Raw genomic sequence first — 21,211 nt, forward strand, 5'->3', positions numbered from 1 at the left:
AACTTATGGGAGCAATCCCGTCATCTGTGTGTATATTTGCCTCCTGGCAGTGCCACCAATGCCAGATAAGGGGCAGAGAATTGTGTCTTGCCTAGTTAAATTCCTGAAAACATGCTGAGATGATAGGTGCTTTACTTCCTCAGCTAAAACTGGAATCTAGCATCATTTGTCTGATTAATCTGAAGAAACAGAGATTATGTTGGATAATTACCATGAGGCTGATAGATAGATAAACAGACAGACAGGTAGGTAGGTAGGTAGGTAGGTTAAATGGTTGGTTGGTTGATTGATTGATTGATTGATTGATTGATTGATTGATTGATTGATTGATTGATTGATTGATTGTAGTGTCCATCCAAGGAAACTTTATACTTCACACTGTATTCAAGTACATTTAAGGTACAGTATATTTAATAATAATAAAAATAATAACACTTTTAAATTATTCTAAAATAATATAATAAAATAATAATAATAATAATAATAATAATAATAATAATAATAATAATTATTATTATTATTATTGTTATTATTATTATTATTATTATTATTATTTTATTATAACAGTAGTAGTAGTAGTAATAATAATAATACAAATTATTATCATTTTTTCTTTCTTATAACAGTAGTAGTAGTACTACTACTACTACTACTAGTAGTAGTAGTAGTAATAATTATAATACTACTACTACTAATAATAATAATAATAATTAAAACAACAACAACAACAACAACAACAACAACAACAACAACAATAATAATAATAATAATAATAATAATAACAATGACAATAATAATAATAATTATTTTTATTATTATAAAAGTAGTAATAATAATAATAGTATTATTTAATAATAATAATAATAATATTAATAATAATAATAATTATTATTATTTTCATTATTGTTGATGTTATTGTTAACATTATTATTATTATTATTAATTATTATTATTATAATTATTATATTTATTTATCTATTTATGGTATTGTATATGTATAATCTGCATATGTATAATCTTATTAGTGTGTAAAAGTGAGGTAGAGAACGAGATATCACCAGCGGAATAATGTGATAATGCTATTTTGACAGCTTTCATGCCCCAGTTGTCAAGTTACCTTTGGATATGTGAGAAGAACAAACAGCCATGTCGCAGAGAAAGCCTTAAAAGAGAGCGGGATATCACAGCAACGGAACCACAAGTGTACCGATACCCCCTCTCTCCTCCCACCACCCTCAAAGTTCAATTATTGAGCAGGTCAAAGCTGAAATGAGTACTGTGCCCTTTCATCACAAAAGTGCTTCACACTTTGCTAAAGCCTTGCTTCAGTGCTGGAATAAGCTCAAGATTACACAGGGAGATCATTCTTTGGGGCAGAGACTGCACTGCTTCTTTCTTTCCTCTCGTTCTTCCTCTTTCTTTCCAGAGCCTGCAGCTGCTGTTTGCTTGAAAAAGATGCTCTTGGCTTCTCGGCTTCAGTTCTGCTCTTCTTTTTCCTTGGTGGACAGTGATGTTTAAAACTTTAGCTGGGGTTCTGCTGTCAGATGTAATGAAAGTAATGAAAAATCAATTTATAAAAATGATATGTTTGTGAAAACATTCAGATGCAACTTTTGAATGTTCTTTTATAATTTGGCTTTGTTCAGTTTACTTTTTACTTGCAGCAAATGTAGGCTAACTAATGTAACATGTAAATGTAATCTATTTATCGTTACATAGGCCTACTTAATTGTAGCCTTCAGTTAGAGTAGCCTATATATTTTTTCTAATTTATTAATATGTTTGCATGTGTATTTTATTCAAACGTGGTATAAAAAAAGATTTTCCCTTTTTTTTTTTTTAAAGATCCCTGGTCCTTTAAAAATAAGCAAGAGACCCCAAAACTTTAACATTAGAAAAACCCAAAACTTAAAAGTTTCATCTGTATGTTTTAATGCTGAAGAAAGAAAACAGCATGTCTTTCGCGTCATGTTTATTTATCAAAAACTCTACAATGGCAGGGAATTTAATCAATCAAGTGTAGTTAAATGAAGAAAATAAACTGGCTGTTTCACATATCACGAGACTACAGTGTGTGGCTCTTGCTAATGGCTGCCCGTTGCAACAAGAAAAATCGTTTTTAATGGCTTGAGGTGGAGAAGCCCAATAACGGGCTCCGATGCTGCGCTGTTCCGCCTCTCTCGCTGTCATCACTAAGCCGAGTCGTGTTATGATGACAACAAGAATATTTAGCCGTTGGACGGAGAATATCTGAGCCCCAAATACTGTCTTTATTTCTTTATTTTCACGCAGACAGCTCGATTATTGTGTAGCCAGTGCGTTCCTCGGTTCTCCTCCTCCTCCAGCTCCCAGTGCGCCGCTGACCGACTGCCGCAGCCTGACAACCGCTACCCGCGCTCCGGCATGATGCTACCGCCGCGCTCCTGTATGATGCTACCGCCGCGCTCCTATCTGCTTATCGGCGTTTTTTGGATTGTCCTCTTCAGCTCTGCTGGCGTAAAATGTCTGAACGGCGAAGAAGATCAGTCTCAAGACATGGAGTGCAAGATGAAAAGCGTTACGGTCTCCGCGTTGCCGTTTTTGCGAGAGAACGACCTGAGCATCATGCATAGCCCGTCGGCCTCCGAGCCCAAGCTACTCTTCTCCGTCAGGAATGATTTTCCCGGCGAGATAGTCGTTGTTGACGACTTGGAAAATACCGAGCTCCCGTACTTTGTGTTAGGTGAGTGCTGTTATAATCATTTCGAACTCTCATTGAAGATGCAATATTGACTGTAGCAGCTATTGTGATTATTAAAACAAATATCAATCGTAGGCCTAGTCCATAAACCAGAATTGCTCAGTTCTGTTATATTCTTTATGCGGATTAATTCACGGTAAGCCTCAGATTTGTGCTTTCGAAGTAGATTAAGTGTGGTGTTCTTTTTTCAGCATGAGAGTTATGCGTATACTGTGTGTTTTATGATGAAAGTGTCAAATAAAGGGTTACAAACTATTGAGACACATGTGGTCACTGGGTTAGTCTTGTGAGAATCCCATGTGTAAACTTATGTGAAGTTTGTGTCATAACTTCACCTGCTGTGAACTCTGAGGAAAAAGCAACGAGATGAAGCAAAACACAGCAAATGTATGATATAATAAAGATTTATTTCCTAAAACAGGTGAGATAGATAGATAGATAGATAGATAGATAGATAGATAGATAGATAGATAGATAGATAGATAGATAGATAGATTTCCTTGTCATTGTTTTATTGTTAGTTTATTTTCATTTGTTTTGAAACTACTCTGAAAAAATGATGTCCGCAAATTTATTGCAAACAATTTATATGGGTTGAATTTAAACAAATAAAATGTAATGTTCAACTGAATATTTTTTGTAAGCATGAGCAACAGAAAAAAACACACACACACACACACACACACACACACACACACACACACACACACACACACACACACACACACACACACAAAAACTACTACCTAAAATGTTTGGCTGATGCAACTGCTATCTTTATTAAATATACAAGTTACTGGTAAACTGTATATCTACTGTACATTTGTTACTTGCATGAGTTGACAAGGCATGGAGCATTGATATAATATTTCTGAATTCACTGTAAATAGTACAAAATTATCGATAAATTATGTACTTCAGGCAGTTCACTTTGTGCAGTTGTTACTAGCATGAGTTAACATGGAAATTACGTTTTGATATGATATATTAGAATGATCTGATGTAAAAGTTTAAATGTAATAGTAAAGTATGTTAATTCATGTTAAGCACAAATTATGCAGTTGTTATTAGCATGAGTTTAAATAGACTTTGAAATAAAACTATGAAATAATTCAGAACGATCTGCTGTGTGTTAACCCATGTATTGTTACAGGCATAAGACGGCATTGATCTAAGTTTGATAAATAAGTTTGATAAGCTTTAAAAAATAATTTATTTTGATATTTAAAAGTGCTTGTACTTCATCAATTTATGATAATGCAATTGATAAATGCTTTTAAATAAATCAGCAGGTCCAGCAGAAGTATAATAAAATACTTCTGAAGAATTTATTAGTTTGTAGTAATTGCAAAATTGATAAATACAACTTTAGTTTACTATATACCATGTATGTATGTATGATGTATGATAAATAATGCATAAGTACATGTATTTTCACATAATAATCTTTAAGCTGCGAGTTTAAACAAAGTTTATTAAATACTTTTGCTGTATATTCCATAGTTCATGCTAGTAAATGCAATGTTTAATCTTAACTAATGGACAATACACTCTTAGAAATAAAGGTACAGGAGCTCTCACTAGGGCAGTACCCTTTCAAAAGATACATATTTGTACCCAAAGAGTCCAAAGTGGTACCTAAAAGGTGCATATTAGTACCCAAAGTGTACCACTAGTAACCCTTCAGGTACAAACAAAAGGTACTGCCCTATTGACAGCTCTTGTACTTTTATTTCTGAGAGTGTAATGCAAAGTTTCAGTGCATGTATATTTACATGGACACTACAATATTCCTGATTTGATTTAATTGTCTTTTTTTATTATCACATCATCCCATCAGTTAGATTCAGACCAATAGCCTCTGCAGTTCTTGCATTATTTTAAAGAAAGGCCTAAAAAAGCTAAAACTCAAAGTTCTTATTTAAAGTTTGGTTCAAAGAACTGAGTGTGTCTGGGAGGAAAACAACCTGGGTGAACATCTATTACAGGCAGCTAGTTTGTACTGTATGAGTCTCTGCACTGACCGCTGTCCATGGTGCTGAACACTACATGCATGTCTGCCACTCACTCCGAGGTGCAAAAGACATAAGGAGTGGACAGTTGTATAAGTCACTGCCAGCCAATCAGACATGTAGTGTGAACTGTCTGTACATGTCATGGAATAAGTCTGACATTTGTGCTTAGGTTGAATTTATCTGGCACTGCTACTGTGTTGTCAAAGATGTCATGTTGTTTCTCACTTTAGCGATGTCTGAAAAAAATGTCAGACAGGAGGTAAACTTTGAAAAAAGTAAAAATTAATTAAAAAAGGTCTTTAGCTCTGTATTGACCTTAAATGTCATGTAGGACATAAACTCTGCCACCTGATCTTGAGACTACAACCTTTTTTTTGTAAATGTAAAATAAATAAAATATGAATGAATTGTATTGTATATGTATTCAGGTATACAGTGATAGAATAAACAAATGTAAAATAATATTGCATAGTCTAGGCCTTAAAACACTTGCAAAATGATAAATTATAATCCAGACTCACTATATAGTAGTCAACATACATTGCATATACTCACGATGTGACTACTGCGAATGATCACATTGAAATATCGATGCTAAAACGATATATTGTGCAGCCCTACTATATTATCTTATTTAGTCAGCGTTTTCTGTATTGCGAAAACCATCTTTCCCCTTTCTTAAACCAGAATGCATTCTTTGTGCTTTTATAATATAACCATGGAGTTTGATCAGGTTATAGGTGAACAGAAAACATCTCACATTACATTCACAATAAAAGTTAAAATAAAGTTTCACATTATTCATAAACATAATTTCATAATTACATAATTTTTTTTGTATATGTAAAAAAAATTAGCACAGTTCATAAATAATTTTTATTAATGCTTAAATGTTCTTTCAAACTTTTGAGAGGTTACACCTTGGGAATAACACAGTTGGGTCTGTGTACAGTCATATTTGAATGCATGAGGACTTGCATATTTATAACTAGAAATCCTTAGAGTTTAAAAAATTGTGTCAGCATACAGAGCAAACCATGATTTCAGTTTGTTAACAATGTTTGGATGTGACTGCATTTTTTATAGCACAAAGTTCTTAGTAGTCAGGATTTTAATACTTGTACTACGGAATCCAAATAAGCTCAGCGCTTTAGAGTGCATAAAATGGTCCAAAATAGCATGCGCAGGCTCTGCAAAAACATTCTGGGCTTTATATAGGCCAAAAGTTATTTTTTCTAGGTTTATGAATAATGTGAAACTTTATTTTAACTTTTATTGTGAATGTAATGTGAGATGTTTTCTGTTCACCTATAACCTGATCAAACTCCATGGTTATATTATAAAAGCACAAAGAATGCATTCTGGTTCAAGAAAGGGGGAAGATGGTTTTCGCAATGCAGAAAACGCTGACTAAATCAGATAATATAGTAGGGCTGCACAATATATCGTTTCAGCATCGATATTGCAATGTGATCAGTCGCAGTAGTCACATCGTGAGTATATGCAATGTCTGTTGACTATATCCAGACTATATGCTGAGTCTGGATTATAATTTATCATTTTGCAAGTGTTTTTAAGGCCTAGACTATGCAGTATTATTTTACATTTGTTTATTCTATCCCTGTATACTTGAATACATTTTGACTCTTCGAAAAACAATAAAATGCTTTTTATTTAATTTGCATATTTTTCTTCACTGAATTTAATTATGCTTGTACATTATTATATGTATGCACTCCCCCACAGATTCACCACAATCAATTTAAAATGATAGATTTACATCTAGTGAATTTGTATTCATATCACAATAAACAGTTTTAGTCAGAATTATAAGCCCCCATTTTATTTTATTTTTTTTAAACATTTCCTAAATGATGTTTAACAGAGCAAGGAAATTTTCACAGTATGTCTGATACTATTTTTTTTTCTTCTGGAGAAAGTCTTATATGTTTTATTTCAGCTAAAAAAAAAGCAGTTTTAAATTGTTTTAAAACCATTTTAGAGACAAAATCATTGGCCCCTTTAAGCTATTTTTTTCCATAGTTTACAGAACAAACCATCCTTATACAATAAATTGCCTAATTACTCTAACCTGCCTAGTTAACCTAATTAACCTAGTTAGGCCTTTAAATGTCACTTTAAGCTGTATAGAAGTGTCTTAAAAACATCTAATAATATATTATTTTCTGTCATCATGGCAAAGATAAAATAAATCAGTTATTAGAAATGAGTTATTAAAGTTATTATGTTTAGAAATGCATTGAAAAAAATATTCTCTCCGTTAAACAGAAAAAAATAAATAAATAAACAGGGGACTAATAATTTAGGGGGGCTAATAATTCTGACTTCAACTGTATAACACAGAATAAAATCATTTCACAATGTGTAATTTTTCCAAAATCATGCAGCCTTTTAATATAGTCATAAAAATAGCAACAGTATATTGAATCAAATCGTGATATGGGCTTGTGTGAATATTCAACTGGAAAAAGCAACTTGTTATACAACCTATATGACTGTATGTTTGTCACGTGTTTGAAATACAAACCATTTAAACAGAAGTCACAGTTAAGTCTGTACCTCGGTGTAAAACAGTTTTAGCCCATGTTTGAATCTGTTTATTTGTTTATGTAATGTGTGTAAATATTTGGTTTAAATACAGTATACAGCTACATTACCCAAAATACTTTGGGTTTCATGTAGATTGATTGATAGATCATTATATATATATATATATATATATATATATATATATATATATATATATATATATATATATATATATATATATATATATATATATATATACATAGTTGATGTCAGAAGTATTAGCCCCCCTTAGAATTAAATTTTTCTGTTAATGTTTAATTAATGTTGTTTTAAGCAAGGAAATTTTCACAGTAGGTCTGATAATATTTTTTCTTCTCGGGTTCTGGGGCAAGTCTTATTTGTTTAATTTCGGCTAGAGTAAAAGCAGTTTTTAATACTTAAAACAAAAACATTTTAGGGTCAAAAGTTTAAGCTCCTTTAAGCTATTTTTTTCTTTTGATAGACTACAGAACAAACCATCATTATACAATAACTTGCCTGATTACCCTAAACTGCCTAGTTAACCTAATTAACCTAGGTAAGCTTTTAAAAGTCACTTTAAGCTGTATATGAAAAATATCTAGTAAAATATTATTTACTCGCATCATGGCAAAGATGAAATAAATCAGTTATTAGAAATGAGCTATTAAATTAAACAGGGGGTGAATATTTCAGGGGGACTAATAATTCTGAATTTAACTGTATATAATTCATAAGAAAAATAGGAATGACCTAATACATTGGTTTGTGCTAATATATAATATCTCAATACTATAGATTTGTAATCACAGGTGACATTTTAATGCTGTGTTTGCTGACCCCCATTGTCTGGATTCTATTGTATTAGTTTATCAAAAGAATTTGCTGAAATTTGCTTTAGATATATATTCCAATATAGGGAAACCTGTCTGCCAACCGCCACATCTTCCTTCCGGCCTCTCTTTAGCTTGAATAATTCACATTGGACTCGAAGCTTTTTAATTTCTTCCAGACAGACTGCACCTTGCCTTACTTGACTTCATAAATCTTTCTCTTGCTAGATCGTCTCCTCTGTTGCTTCAGCTTCTGCTTCCTCCAAAGGCTCTTTGTTTGCATAAGATTGATTGGAATGATCATGGGGAGTAATTTCAAGTCAGTGTTATAAATGTTGCCTAAGGTGTTTGCACGTCCCTCCCTTCGCTCTGTGGTCTTGTTTCCTGATTATAAATGCAGTCTTTACAGAGCCGCCACTAGTCTTTGAACAAGCTATTTTTAATTGGATACATTAGGGTAATTGGTACAGTCTACAAATGCATTCACAAACACACAAAAGCGCACACATACACACGCACATGCGCACGCACACACACACTAGGTATCACTTTAGCACACATACTCATGTGCTAAGCTATATAAAAAGGACACACCAAAGACTTCTGTAGCTTTTGATACCTTCTAGAGCTGCTTTGGGTGGGCGATTAAATGGGAAAGTCTGTGAAAGTAAAGTTTTCGTTTTAGATTGGCTTTCACATTCTTCTTTAATATATTGTTGGCCCGGTGTCAAAGCTAGAAGAAGCTTTGCTCAGAACATTTTCTTTCACACACGGATAAGGCAACCCATGGGTTTCTTACTGGCTTACTGTAATTAAAATCTTCCATTCATTCATTCATTCATTCATTCATTCATTCATTCATTCATTCATTCATTCATTCATTCATTCATTACTTCAATTAGATTCCTCTATTTTTAAGTAGGATACAACATATGAATGCAAATCTGCAGCTGATTTGTGACAGGTTTAGTAAACATTGAAGCATCTGCATCGTTTGCAGGAATGTCATCACAATCATTATAAATATTAAATATCAATATTTTTATATATAGTTAAAGTCAGAATTTTTGCCCCTTTAAAATATTAGCCCCCCTGTTTATTTTTTCCCCAATTTCTGTTTAACAGAGAGAAGATTCACAACACATTTCGATACATCAAAGTTTTAATAACTCATTTAAAATAACTGATTTCTTTTATCTTGCCATGATGACAGTAAATAATATTTGACTAAAGGTTTTTAAAGACACTTCTAGAAAATTAATATAATATACAAATGCAGTTCAGTTGTTCAGCCTTACCACATTTCAATATATTAAAAACACATACATTGAGAAATGGACTGTATGTGACTGGGCGTTATGGCAAACATGCAATCTCGACAATTATTTAACATATTGAACTATAACAATAAATATTTCAAAATACAAGATGTTAATGCTTCCATATTTAAAAGAGTATCCCAACAACAGAAGCCACCAAAATTAGAGTGTCCCATTCAATAACAATTCAATAACATTTTCGGCCAACAAATTTTCGGTGGCCAAAAATTTGGTACGTACATCTTTAATTTTAACACACTTTTAGATTCCCATTTGTTGTACATTTCTGCTCTAAGATCAATATAGAATAAAAAAGTCCAGAGCTTATCATTGTTATTGACATAAATTTTATCATAATTCAATATTATATCGTTTATCAGCCCAGCTCTACTCTGAAGACTGGAGTAAAGAAGCTGCACATTCATCTTTAAAGTCACTGGAATGAATTATTAAATTAAATTATAAAATCATGGTTAATCTACCGAATATTGATTTTTCAAACTGTTCTAAAGTTGAAACATTATAGCATTGGATTGTCAAAACATTTGTATAAAAACATCTGAAAACTTGGCACACAAAAAAAACAATAGATGAAAATATTTTCTAGTTTTTAAGAAATGTAAAAAAAAAAAAAAAAGCTGTTATATTTCATTTTGCTCAGTTATCGACCAAAACTTTTGAACTGGACGAACATCTATAGGGGGGAAATCACTATAGGGATTGCATTGAAGTAAAGCAAATGCAATAAGATATAATGATCCATGTTTCAGCCGTCTCCCTCTGTGAGATCCAGGATTTTGCAGTGAGCTTTACTGTGTGTTTGTGAGGAAGGTTCTGAGAAGCAGCACAGGGAGACTGTGTGCCAATGAATGGTTTCCATGGCAACAAGAGCTAGTGCTTAAAGGATGCCTTGAAGAGTGGTGACATTACGTTTCCACAGCAATTCCACCAAATACATCTACAGAGAATCAAATGCAAATCCTTTTTTATTTACAGTTGCAAGCGTTGCTTCAAGTCCCATCACTGTCAAGATCAATGTATGTTCAATTTAATTTCTAACCAACAGCTTTGCACAGTGAGATCATAGTTGACTTAGCAAATGTCTTTGTTTTGACTGAATCATAATAATTGGACAGATTAAAATACTTGGAATCCTGTGTTGTTTATTTAACAACAGGAGACGGATTAAACTAAGTGCAAATGTTCTTAAAGAAATCAAACGGATGGTGTCCGTTGTTGCTTTCCAGTTCTTTATTTGGTTTATTTTAGTCCCAGCCTTTGAGTTTCTTCACTTTGTCTCAACAACAGACAACATATGCTCCGATTATGTAGAACAACACATAGCTTTCAGCAGAAAATCACCGACAATGACTTTAAACAGCATCCTTTTAAAGAATAAGATCCAGAAGAATTTTGAACTGTCACTTCATTTTTTTTGTTGTTGTTGCCACCTTAAATTATCCCAAGGATGACACAGTGTTTTCGAGAGTCTGCGTATGAGAAAACAAAGCAAACCTTGAGGTATTCGCAGAGGAGCTGAAGATATTTATGCATGCTCACGTGTTGTCAGCAGCCACGTTTAGGACAAGCAAACAGACCGAGCTCAGCTTCTGCAAACTTTATTTTGAGGGAAAGTGCAGATGCATTAAAAGGCTGTGGGTAAAATGTATGGCACAACACGTGTTGCTACCTTTAGAGACTTAACGTGAACAAAGAAGCAAAAACCTAGACGTCATGAGTCTTCAAATATGTTTGTTCTCCCTCTGTGTTGTGATGACAGATGTTTCAAGGTTTAAAAGGTTTTCGTTTTGATGCATTCTAATTACCGCTCACGCCTATTTCATTTAGTTGCGTTTCACTTTTATTGTTCGTAATGACTCATTTAACACCTGGGGCTACAATTATTGTCGTTCTACACAGGCTTTACGTTCACTTCAGTATTTTTAGCAGGTAAATACATGCATTCTTTCAGCAGTAATGTGCAGCATAGCTTGAGGGGAGCTAATGATTTGAGACCCTGAAGCACTGCAAAAGTATGCGGATGCACACTTGTTTGCATATAAACTTCAGCACACAGTCAATTAAATTGCCCACATTGGTAATTACTATTCCAGAGACACTACACATGTTGTTTTGTGCTTTAGTTTTGAAATTTTTAGATAGAGATGTATGACTTTGACAATTAATACTTCGTGGTGAGAATGAGATTGAGATTTATTTACTGTAAAATATGGAATGGTACTAAATTAATAATAAATAATTATATAATAGGACTGGATATGAGCAATTTGAAACATAAAATAGTGTCTTATCAGTGCTAAATTGCATAAAAAAATGTTACATATAATTTTGATATGAAACCTGCATGTTCTGTGTGCATATATATTACAAACAAACAAAAATTAAGTGCATAAAAGCACACATGCTGTTCAGAATAATTATAGCACAAGAAAAAAAGAAAAGAAAAGCAGCAACGTTCTTGCTGTGAGGTGACAGCGCTACACACTGTGCCACCACGTTTGAGCTTTTCTGTTTTTTTCTCGCAGACCGAGTGCCTTAGTGTCTCACCAGTGACAATATACAGCCATATTGCACTGCTACAAGTGTGGTATTGCATTTATACAAGTCAACGACATAATTGTGTATATAAAAAAAGAAAATCAAACAAAGAGTCTCAAAAATCCTTTTGTACGAGGAACTACTTTCTTCTGTTGTTCATTCACATCTGCAGCTGAAGGTCAGAAGTGCAGAAACCCTCGCTATTTCACAAAAGTCTTTTTAGAGCTAGTATTTGAATGATTTTCTAGTGTAATGTCTAAGGGATGACAAAACAGGTGCTCACATTTTAAGATTACAAGGCTGAATGGCATGAAATGCCATCAGTCTACAGATATTTCCCAGCATTTCTCTGTTGCAAACAGGATTTCACAATAATTCACCCCGAAAAAGCCAAAGTAAAGCAAACACTACCAGATTACTGTGGTACAAATCAGGGGTAGTCAAAGTTTTTCTTATGAAAGGCCAAAGACTTAATTTAGGGCTGTGGGCCGAAGGTAAAAATACAAAACTGTATTACATTAAAGTTTCCATGGGTAATTTTTCAAATTTATTTGCTTATAACTTATATTAACTAAGGCAGTATATGTAAAAAAAAAAAAAAAAAAAAAAAAAACTATTTAACCTATTATAGTAAAAACATTAATCCATTAAAAACTATTAACACAATGAAGTTCAATGCGGAATGTCTTGTCTAGTGACATTATTTACATTTTATTTTAAAATAAGATTCATTTACAAAAAAAAAAAAAATTACAAAATAAACAAAGAAACAGTTTTATTTTAGTAAAATTTTGAAATGACCATCTCTGTCAAAGATAATTCTCCCTCTTTTCACAAATGGGATGGTGGGCCAAATCAAATGTTAGCATGGGCCAACTTTGGCCCACGGGCCTTAGTTTGGGCATCTCTGGTATAAATACAGCCCTACAACATACAAAAGAGAGGGATCGACTTAGAATGTCATTTACCTCTTCTGTAATAATATGTTCAGCTGTATTTTGAAACTTATGCTACAATAATGCTGTTTTTCTCCTGTAAGGACTTATTATGCTGTGTCTGTCGTCATCTTGTAGTGGAACGTCAACCATCTTTGCTCTGCTCAGTATGACAGGTTGGCCGCGATGTGCTAAATCTCAGAAATTAGGAATATTTATAACGGGCACTATCTTTAAAAACAAACTGCATATTTGCAATCTAAACAACTATACTCTTGCCAATAAAAGCCTCAAAAGTACACTATATTGTCCAACAGCTGCAATGGTTGTCAAGTTGTAGTGAGTCTATTGAACTGACATCACTCTATTTGGGCGGAGTAATACACAAGAGCGAAAAGGCTCTAAGATTTCAGCCAGTTAGATTCAGGAACCAGACAGATCTGTTGTATAATGTTGTATATATTTATTTATTTATTTATTTATTTATTTATTTTCCAAATTCCCCTTTTTTTTAGCTTTTCTGGTTTTTCTTCTTGTGCTATAATTATTTTGATATATTTACTTCTCATTGAGCCTACGTGTAGCAGCATTGCAACATGCATAAACTGCATCAAATCTCTAACACATTTGAAATTATAATTTGAAAAAACTGCACTTTTATAACTTTGTCGAGGGGATTTCATTGTCAGTCTCCTTTGTTCATTCGAAATAAAAGGAGGTGTCTAGGTGAATCTTGATGGACTGACTTTGTTAAAAAGTTCAATGTCAAAGCTCTTGTGTCTTTCAAATCTATAGCAGATCCAACATATCTTCTGTTAGCCAACCATAACAGTATTAAAGGCAGTCTGAAATGACTAGTGAATGAATTCCCTGTCTAACCGGGATCAGGAGATTGTTCGATCTGTCTACAATCCTCTGGATTTATTTATGTATTTAATTTTCAATCTTGAAATGTAGCAAAATGTACCTGCTGGGGATCTTTTTTTTAAGACTGATATGTTGTGGGAAATCAGCTGGCCAAAACAAGCATTAGCAAACAATTTATGCGCAAGTCATGGGTATTTTGAAAATAAGGTTTATGTTACAAATGAATTACTTATCAGCTGTGCTACATTATGTTTGTTTTTTGTTTTTTTCTTGTAGTTGGTTATGCAACATATGGAAACATGATTATATAATTGCGCAGTAAGGCAGATGGATGTTATGCATTATGTATTTTTATTACGTATTCACACTTCTCTTCATACAGAGATATTGGGGGAATCAGTTGTTCATTAAGTAACTTATTGAAGTCAAGTTTAGTTGTATATAAAAGCTAGTTGTACATTCTGAGTAATAAAGGAACAAAAGCTGTCACTGCACAAATAAAAATACCATAGTAATTTATGGCAAATTCTACAGTGTTTTTGAACTATATTTTGGTAGAGTACTTGAATTAATGTCAATATGGTGTATGGCAATGCAGCAACTATACTAAATATAAACAAATGACCCTATACTGTAGTTTTCTACAACTATTGCCCTTATGCTCGATGTACGAGTTGGACCAGCCTTTTTGGCTCGAGACTTCCGGTCTCATTCTATTCCATTGATTTTAAGGCATCAAAAGCTTGTTATACTGCTTGATGTTGCCAACAGATATTTTCTTCTAATATATTTTGCTTTTTATGTATACTCATGAACACACGTGTTTGTAGAGCAAGCAGTTTGAATGTTTTCTGCTTTTTATTATTCCTTGTCATTTCTCACATAAGCGACTGATTCGGGAGTACTAAAACAATCTCAAAAACGAGCGCACTTCCACAACGCAGAATAAGATCAATAGAGTATATTTTACTACAATACACCTCATTTTACAGTGTTTTGTGCAGTTTATCAATTCATTTGTAGCATTCATGGTTAAACAAAGTGTTGTAGATATTATAATATACAGTATAATCAGCCTGAACACAGGAGGAAATGTAAGTATTTTATGCTTTGTCAGTTTAGTGGCTTATTCATACAAATTCGTACTAGTTCAGTCGTACGAAAATGTATGATTTTTAGAAGGAGGCATGTCACCCAACCCCACCCATAACCCCAACCGTCATTGGGCGATGAGCAAATCGTACTAAATTGTACGAATTAGATAGTACAAATTCATACAAATTAGCCACTAAATCAAAAAGTTATGAATTGCCATTAGATTGCGTTGGTATAATACATTTTACACTATAGTATGCTGTAAATAATCTGAATATTTCTTTCATGTTGGTGGGTGGTACCTTATCAAAAACTACTGTACACAAGTAATGTATGGGAAAAATATGTATAAGACATAAACTTGACTATTTTTGAAAAGATATTGTTTATAAATCTTAAATTTGAGACAAACTAATCTTATGTATGGTACAATGCACTGTACAGTACACTGATTTGTGCCATTAAAAGCTTTTTGGTCATTATTGGCTTTGTTTAACAATCTAGGCGCAAAGTCTTAAGCGCATGGTGCAAAAACATTAAGGGCATGTCCGAATCCACTTTTACTTTTTTAAGGATGAAAAAATTTGCCGTGGTGCATGGTCTAAAAGAGGTTTGTGCTTATTCTCTTTATGAGTTATGGGTGTGTTTTGAGCATAACATACATGAAACCAACCAGAGTCTTATCTCCCATTCCCTTTAAGAGTTGCATCGTGTCATGGCACATTTGCTATTTACATGTTGGACTTTGTAAGTGGAAAAACTGAATGGAAAAACTGAATGCTTCCCTAGTAATAAAATAGTTTAAAAGCAAGAATAAAAAACAAGCCTCCTCCATTCGGCATCTTTACTTTTTCTTTATTTTACTCTTACCATTTACTTTACTCCTTTAGTTTCATGGATAAGGAAACGGTGTTGTACACACTTCTCTGAAGACATTCATTAGCCTACATATTTATTTAGTTTGTTTAGCGCAATGGTTTGTTTAAAAACAATTTACAAACTCAGTTCTAATTTCCAACAAACAAATAATTAAAAAATAATAATGAAGTGGGGTCTTAATGAAGTGTGGTCCTGTGCCCCATATTGTGATGCATATGTCTCAAAAAACCCGAAAGGTGGACAAATCTAAAGTAGTTTTTATTAATACAAATATAAATATGCATATAATAAATAATACTGTTAATAATAATGATGCAAATTGCCATTAATAAACTGAAAAAAGCTTCCCGACATGAAAAAGGCATGGAGGTAGTTTTTATATTTGTGTAGAAAATCGTAATTTTTGTAACATTTGAATCCTTTATTTTTTATTTATATGTAAAGATACAGTATTTGTGTATTGCTGTACATCCTGTGTATTAAGTGCTTGAACCTGCATAGGTGCATAACTAAGGCTCTCTGTGCTGGACTTTGGACCAGCCTTTACTTGGTCAATGGCGTGATCTTTTTTAGTTTCTCAAAATAGCAATGCGCCAACAATGCGCCTTAACACACCTCCTTTATAGATCGGAACACCTATGAGCCCACAAAGAGCCGCAAATGGATTTGTTTTTTAAACAACTTGGTGCAAAACATGAAAATTAGGGTTGCACTGGTCTGAAAATTGCAACAAATTGCGCCAAACACATCTTGCACCCTATTGCGCCGGGTGTATGATATTTACATTTGAGGAACTAAAACAGTGTTTTTTTTTTAACATTATAAAATTCTTTACTGTCACTTCTGAAGGATTAATTAATCCTTGCTGGAAAAAAATAAAGGTTTTTTAATTTTATTTTCACTTAGATATTTTATGGCAATGGTTTTGCAGCTAACTACATTTTAGAATGTATGATAGATCAGTAAATGTCTTCACACTACCAGCTTCACTAGTGTAGCTTCACTAGAGAATTTAGAACAATGAAGTATTCTATAAAACATCTAAAAGCATAGCCAAGCATCTGCTCTGCCTGTACAGATCTGAAATGTCAGGGGAATAAAATGTTGAACAGGGTTTGGAAGAAGAGGATAGTGACCCACACGGATCTCTAATGGACACTTCCCACCTCCACTCTCGGGCTACTTCAGCTGAGTGTGTTTTCCTTTGCCTTTATGAGCCACAGTTCATCTTCTTCTCAATTTGCTGCAATCTTCACTTGTCGACCTTGACATCTTTCCCTTATTCACACAACTTTGAAGAATCTGTGAATGCTATTAAAGTCAAAACTTGCCAGCTTTCAAGGAGATAATCAAGAAGAATGGGCTGCTTATGTTAGCTCGTTTGCATAAACTTGGACTAAAAGCTTACTAATGAACAGTCTGTCTTATTTTCCTCAAATAAGAGACTGAGACTTCATTATAAACGAAGCTTGAAATTGTAAAGATTAGAGGGTTTTGTTCTTGACATTGTGCTTTTTTTCTTCCACATTGAGTGTGTGATGTGTATTAACTGAAACGCAAAACCAAGGACCATTAGACAAACCAAAAGAAAATTGATCAGAACATTTTCTGATGTTTTGCATTTTTTTTCCATCAAGACTCTTGGATTAGTATTATGAGAAGGAAACAATTTATCCATTTAATCTTTTGATATTTATTTTTTCAGCAAAAATGCATTTAATTGTTGAAAAAATAGATATATATATATAAAAAAAAAATATATATATATATATGTTTTAAAATAAATTTCAAATAAAAGTTCTAAACGTGCGACGCGGTGGTGCAGTAGGTAGTGTTGTCGCCTCACAGCAAGAAGGTCGCTGGTTTGAGCCTCGGCTGGGTCAGTTGGCATTTATTTGTAGAGTTTGCATGTTCTACCTGTGTTCCTGTGGGTTTCCTCCGGGTGCTCCGGTTTCCCCTACAAGTCCAAAGACATGTAGTACAGTTGAATTGGGTAAGCCAAATTGTCCATAGTGTATATAAGTGTGCGAATAAGTGTGTATGGGTTTTCCAGTGATGGGTTGCGGCTGGAAGGGCATCCGCTGCTTAAAACAAATGCTGGATAAGTTGGCGGTTCATTCCGCTGTGGTGACCCCAGATTAATAAAGGGACTAAACCAAAAAGAAAATGAATGAATGAATAAATGTTCTAAACATTCCTGCGATATGAATGAAAATGCAAATAAATATGTATTCATGTGTACTTTTTTCCTTAGGAAATTTATTTTAAAAGATACAATAACAAAGTAATTTTTTTATTATAAAAAAAACTATTTAGAAAGAAAAACATTATTCTTCTGCTTTTGATTCAATAAGTGAAGTTTATTTATAAAGTAATATCGAGAGGATCACGTGCTTATGATTGATCGCAGCTGGTCCCGCATTAGCTAATGCATGATTCGCCAATCCGATGATTCCTAACTCAATATAGACCTTTTAGGTGGGTTTTAATAATAAAAAAAGGGTTTCAATAGCATTTTGAGTTGATTACAGAGTGTTTTTATGAAACACAACTTTGAAAAGTGTGTGTTAAAGCCGTTGTAATTTGTCAGATGTGGTTCAAGTGTGGGAGAAAAACGTTCTCTCAGTTCCTGTGTCTGCCGTCAGAAATACAGCGTGTGTGTGTGTTCCTGTTCTGTCAGCTGTTCAGTGGCTCTTCAATGCGCGCGTGCATGCACAAACATATGCAATACTTCACTTCATTATAGAGCAATCCAGATTACTGGCATGAAACTTAACAGGTATGTAAATAATGCAATTTACAAAAATGACCAATAGAAGTCTGTTACTGATACTCTGCTTGCTAATTTGCATGTTGATTCTAATCGGGGGCCTTTTATGTTTCATTTTAGTTTGTGTTGTGTAGTATTTACTACAATATTCTGTCACTTGAAAATGCCACTTAATTTTCACTTTGTGACCCTTATTAAATCAATGTGTCAGTGGGACAGTACAGGCTACATGTGTGTGTCAAACATTTTGATGAATTACATTTGTTTGAGTTGCTTATATATTTAAAAGAAAGAGAAAATGTTGACTTTTGTGATGACGAGGCTTTATTTCAACGATACAAGATGCCGTCTGACAATGAGGGGGAAATGCCTTACAGCAGCTGTTTTTCATCCTATTAGATCACATTTGTTAAAGGATCAGTCCAGGAGATGGTGCTGATCAACATCAGTATTATTTCAAAGATTATAAAAACAGGTAAAATAGATTAAAACTATTGTTTCAAAGCTGTCCAAATATGACTGTTTATGCGCATCAGCTGCCGACCAGAAGTTCTTAGCAATTACCTTGAGCATAATGGGTAATTTTGTGTTCTAAGAAAAAGGTCTATAAATAATCAGAGGTTCTTACTTCAGTTATCTCCACCTTGAAGAATCCCCTCCCTAGTTTGTCATTAACCCTAAATAATGGGGGAGTGCTTGAGACCTACCTGAGCTTCAACTCCCCTCTCACCCTGCAAACAGGAGGGAGCCCCGTGCTCAAGAATCTTATGAGTTCAGTGCTCTCTCCCAGGACAGCATGCCAAACACGCATGATACTTGTTCTAAATATTGTATGGCTGAAACAAATTTAGACTAACTAACTAAACAAAGCAAATTATTTATATTGTCTTGATGCTCTGAAATTTTCTCTTGAAAGCAAAAAAAGCCAAAAGTTAAATGTTTTGTTTCAAAAAACGTTGAAACGTTTTTTTTTTTTTTTTTTTTTTTTAAATTGCCTTTACCCTTGGCAAAAACCAGCGGTCTAATAATTAGATTTTTCACACTAGAGGAACAGTGCATAAGGACACTCACTGAAGTGTAGTTGTACATCCTATTTCTGATGGATCATCTTTACATGATGAGAGGAGCTGCAGCTGTAATTGAACAGTGTGCAACTGAGAGCTTAGTAAGAACTTTTTTTTCACTCACACCGGCTCTCTACACTGTGGGAGTGACCCTGTTTAATGTCAAAACCAGGGACGGAGTGTCTCTTCTATCACTATCCAAGAGAAATGTGCTCATTTAATACTTTCCTCGCAGTGGTCCTGTGTACTTTAAAAAAAAGGATACTATCTATCCATGTTACACCTTTTTTTGCCGCCATTTCCATCTATTTCCACTTCAACTGCACAGATATCAGACTAAAGAAACATTCTATATAAGTTTCACTCTTTTTTTATGTGTGTCTGTGTGGAGAGACCAGGCTAATGAGATGACACAGACATGGGTGCACTTGTCTGGTCGTGACAGGAGCTGAGAGAGAGAATACAAGGGCTGATGGTGCAGGTAATAGGCATTTCAGTTGCACAATGGTACAGTGAGGTCATTCAGACACCTGATATACAGCTACAAATGATGTGTTGTTGTGTTGATGCCTGGTGGGCTGTGCTGGCTTTGCCTTATCAAGGGAAAAAACATATGAAACAAACAAAGATGATCCATGAAAGAATAAATGCTGTAAAATGTATTATAATCACATTTTTTTTGTTTACTCCAGAAGGTTGTTTTAAAAAAAGTTTTTTTTTTTTTTTTTCAAATAATTGGCTACATACTGTGTATCTTAAAGTTGTTTGCTTTTTTCATGAAACATTTGTGCTTTTGTCAGATGCTTTTATCGGTATTGAGTTACAGTGCATTCAAGGTAGTTATTCTGTTTTTCTGAGAATTGAGCCTTTGACTTTGGCAAGCACTGTACTTTAACATATGTATCTCTGGAAAAGCTGCTTTTTTATAGTTGAATATACATTTGAAATCAGAATTATTTACCCCCCTTTGAGTTTTCTTTTCTTTTTGTTTTCCTAATGATGTTTAACCGAGCAAGGACATTTTCACAGTATGTCTGATAATATTTTTTTTTCTTCTGGAGAAAGTCTTATTTCTTTTATTTCGGCTAGAATGAAAGCAGTTTTAGGGTGCTTTCACACCTACACTTTTGTTTCGGAACCTGTCTCGTTTGCCCAGTTAGTGCGGTTCGATTGGCATATGTGAACCGGGCAATCGCGCTCTGTTCCGCGCCAAAGGAATCGCTCCGAGATCGCTTGAATGAGGTGGTCTTGGCTCGATTGAAACGAACCCTGGAGCGGTTCGATTGCAGTGAGAAAGTGATCCGATCCGAGCGCGGTTATATCACAGTGTTTTATGGATATGTAATAGGCATACGGCTATATAAAGAGAGAATTATGAGTATGGCGGGAAGTTTCGTGAGTCTCCGGATGCCCGCAAACGAGTGATGATCTCCCGGTAATCTCGCGTCTCCCTCCCGGTCCTCAAATAGGCATCATCGCGCACTCTTCTCACCCCTCCCCACCGCATCTCTCCTCAGACACGTCGCGTGCATGCACCCTGTCAATCACCACCAAACCACCACCTCTC

The 21,211-nt window shown here is 34.0% G+C and overlaps 1 protein-coding gene across 4 annotated transcripts in view; it reads left to right on the forward strand.

The window, feature by feature from the left end:
• Nucleotides 1-2,173: 2,173 nt before the first annotated feature.
• astn1 (astrotactin 1) overlaps nt 2,174-21,211 on the forward strand; it is a 410,547-nt gene continuing 391,509 nt past the window's right edge. For all 4 annotated transcript variants that reach the window (XM_003197882.7, XM_021467632.3, XM_017351897.4 and 1 more), the window contains exon 1: nt 2,174-2,722. In XM_003197882.7, the coding sequence (XP_003197930.4) occupies nt 2,404-2,722 (319 nt within the window). In that variant the 5' untranslated portion in view covers nt 2,174-2,403. The remainder of the gene's footprint in view (nt 2,723-21,211) is intronic.

This window comes from Danio rerio, chromosome 2, assembly GCF_049306965.1.
Source record: "Danio rerio strain Tuebingen ecotype United States chromosome 2, GRCz12tu, whole genome shotgun sequence".
Taxonomy (NCBI): Eukaryota; Metazoa; Chordata; class Actinopteri; order Cypriniformes; family Danionidae; genus Danio; species Danio rerio.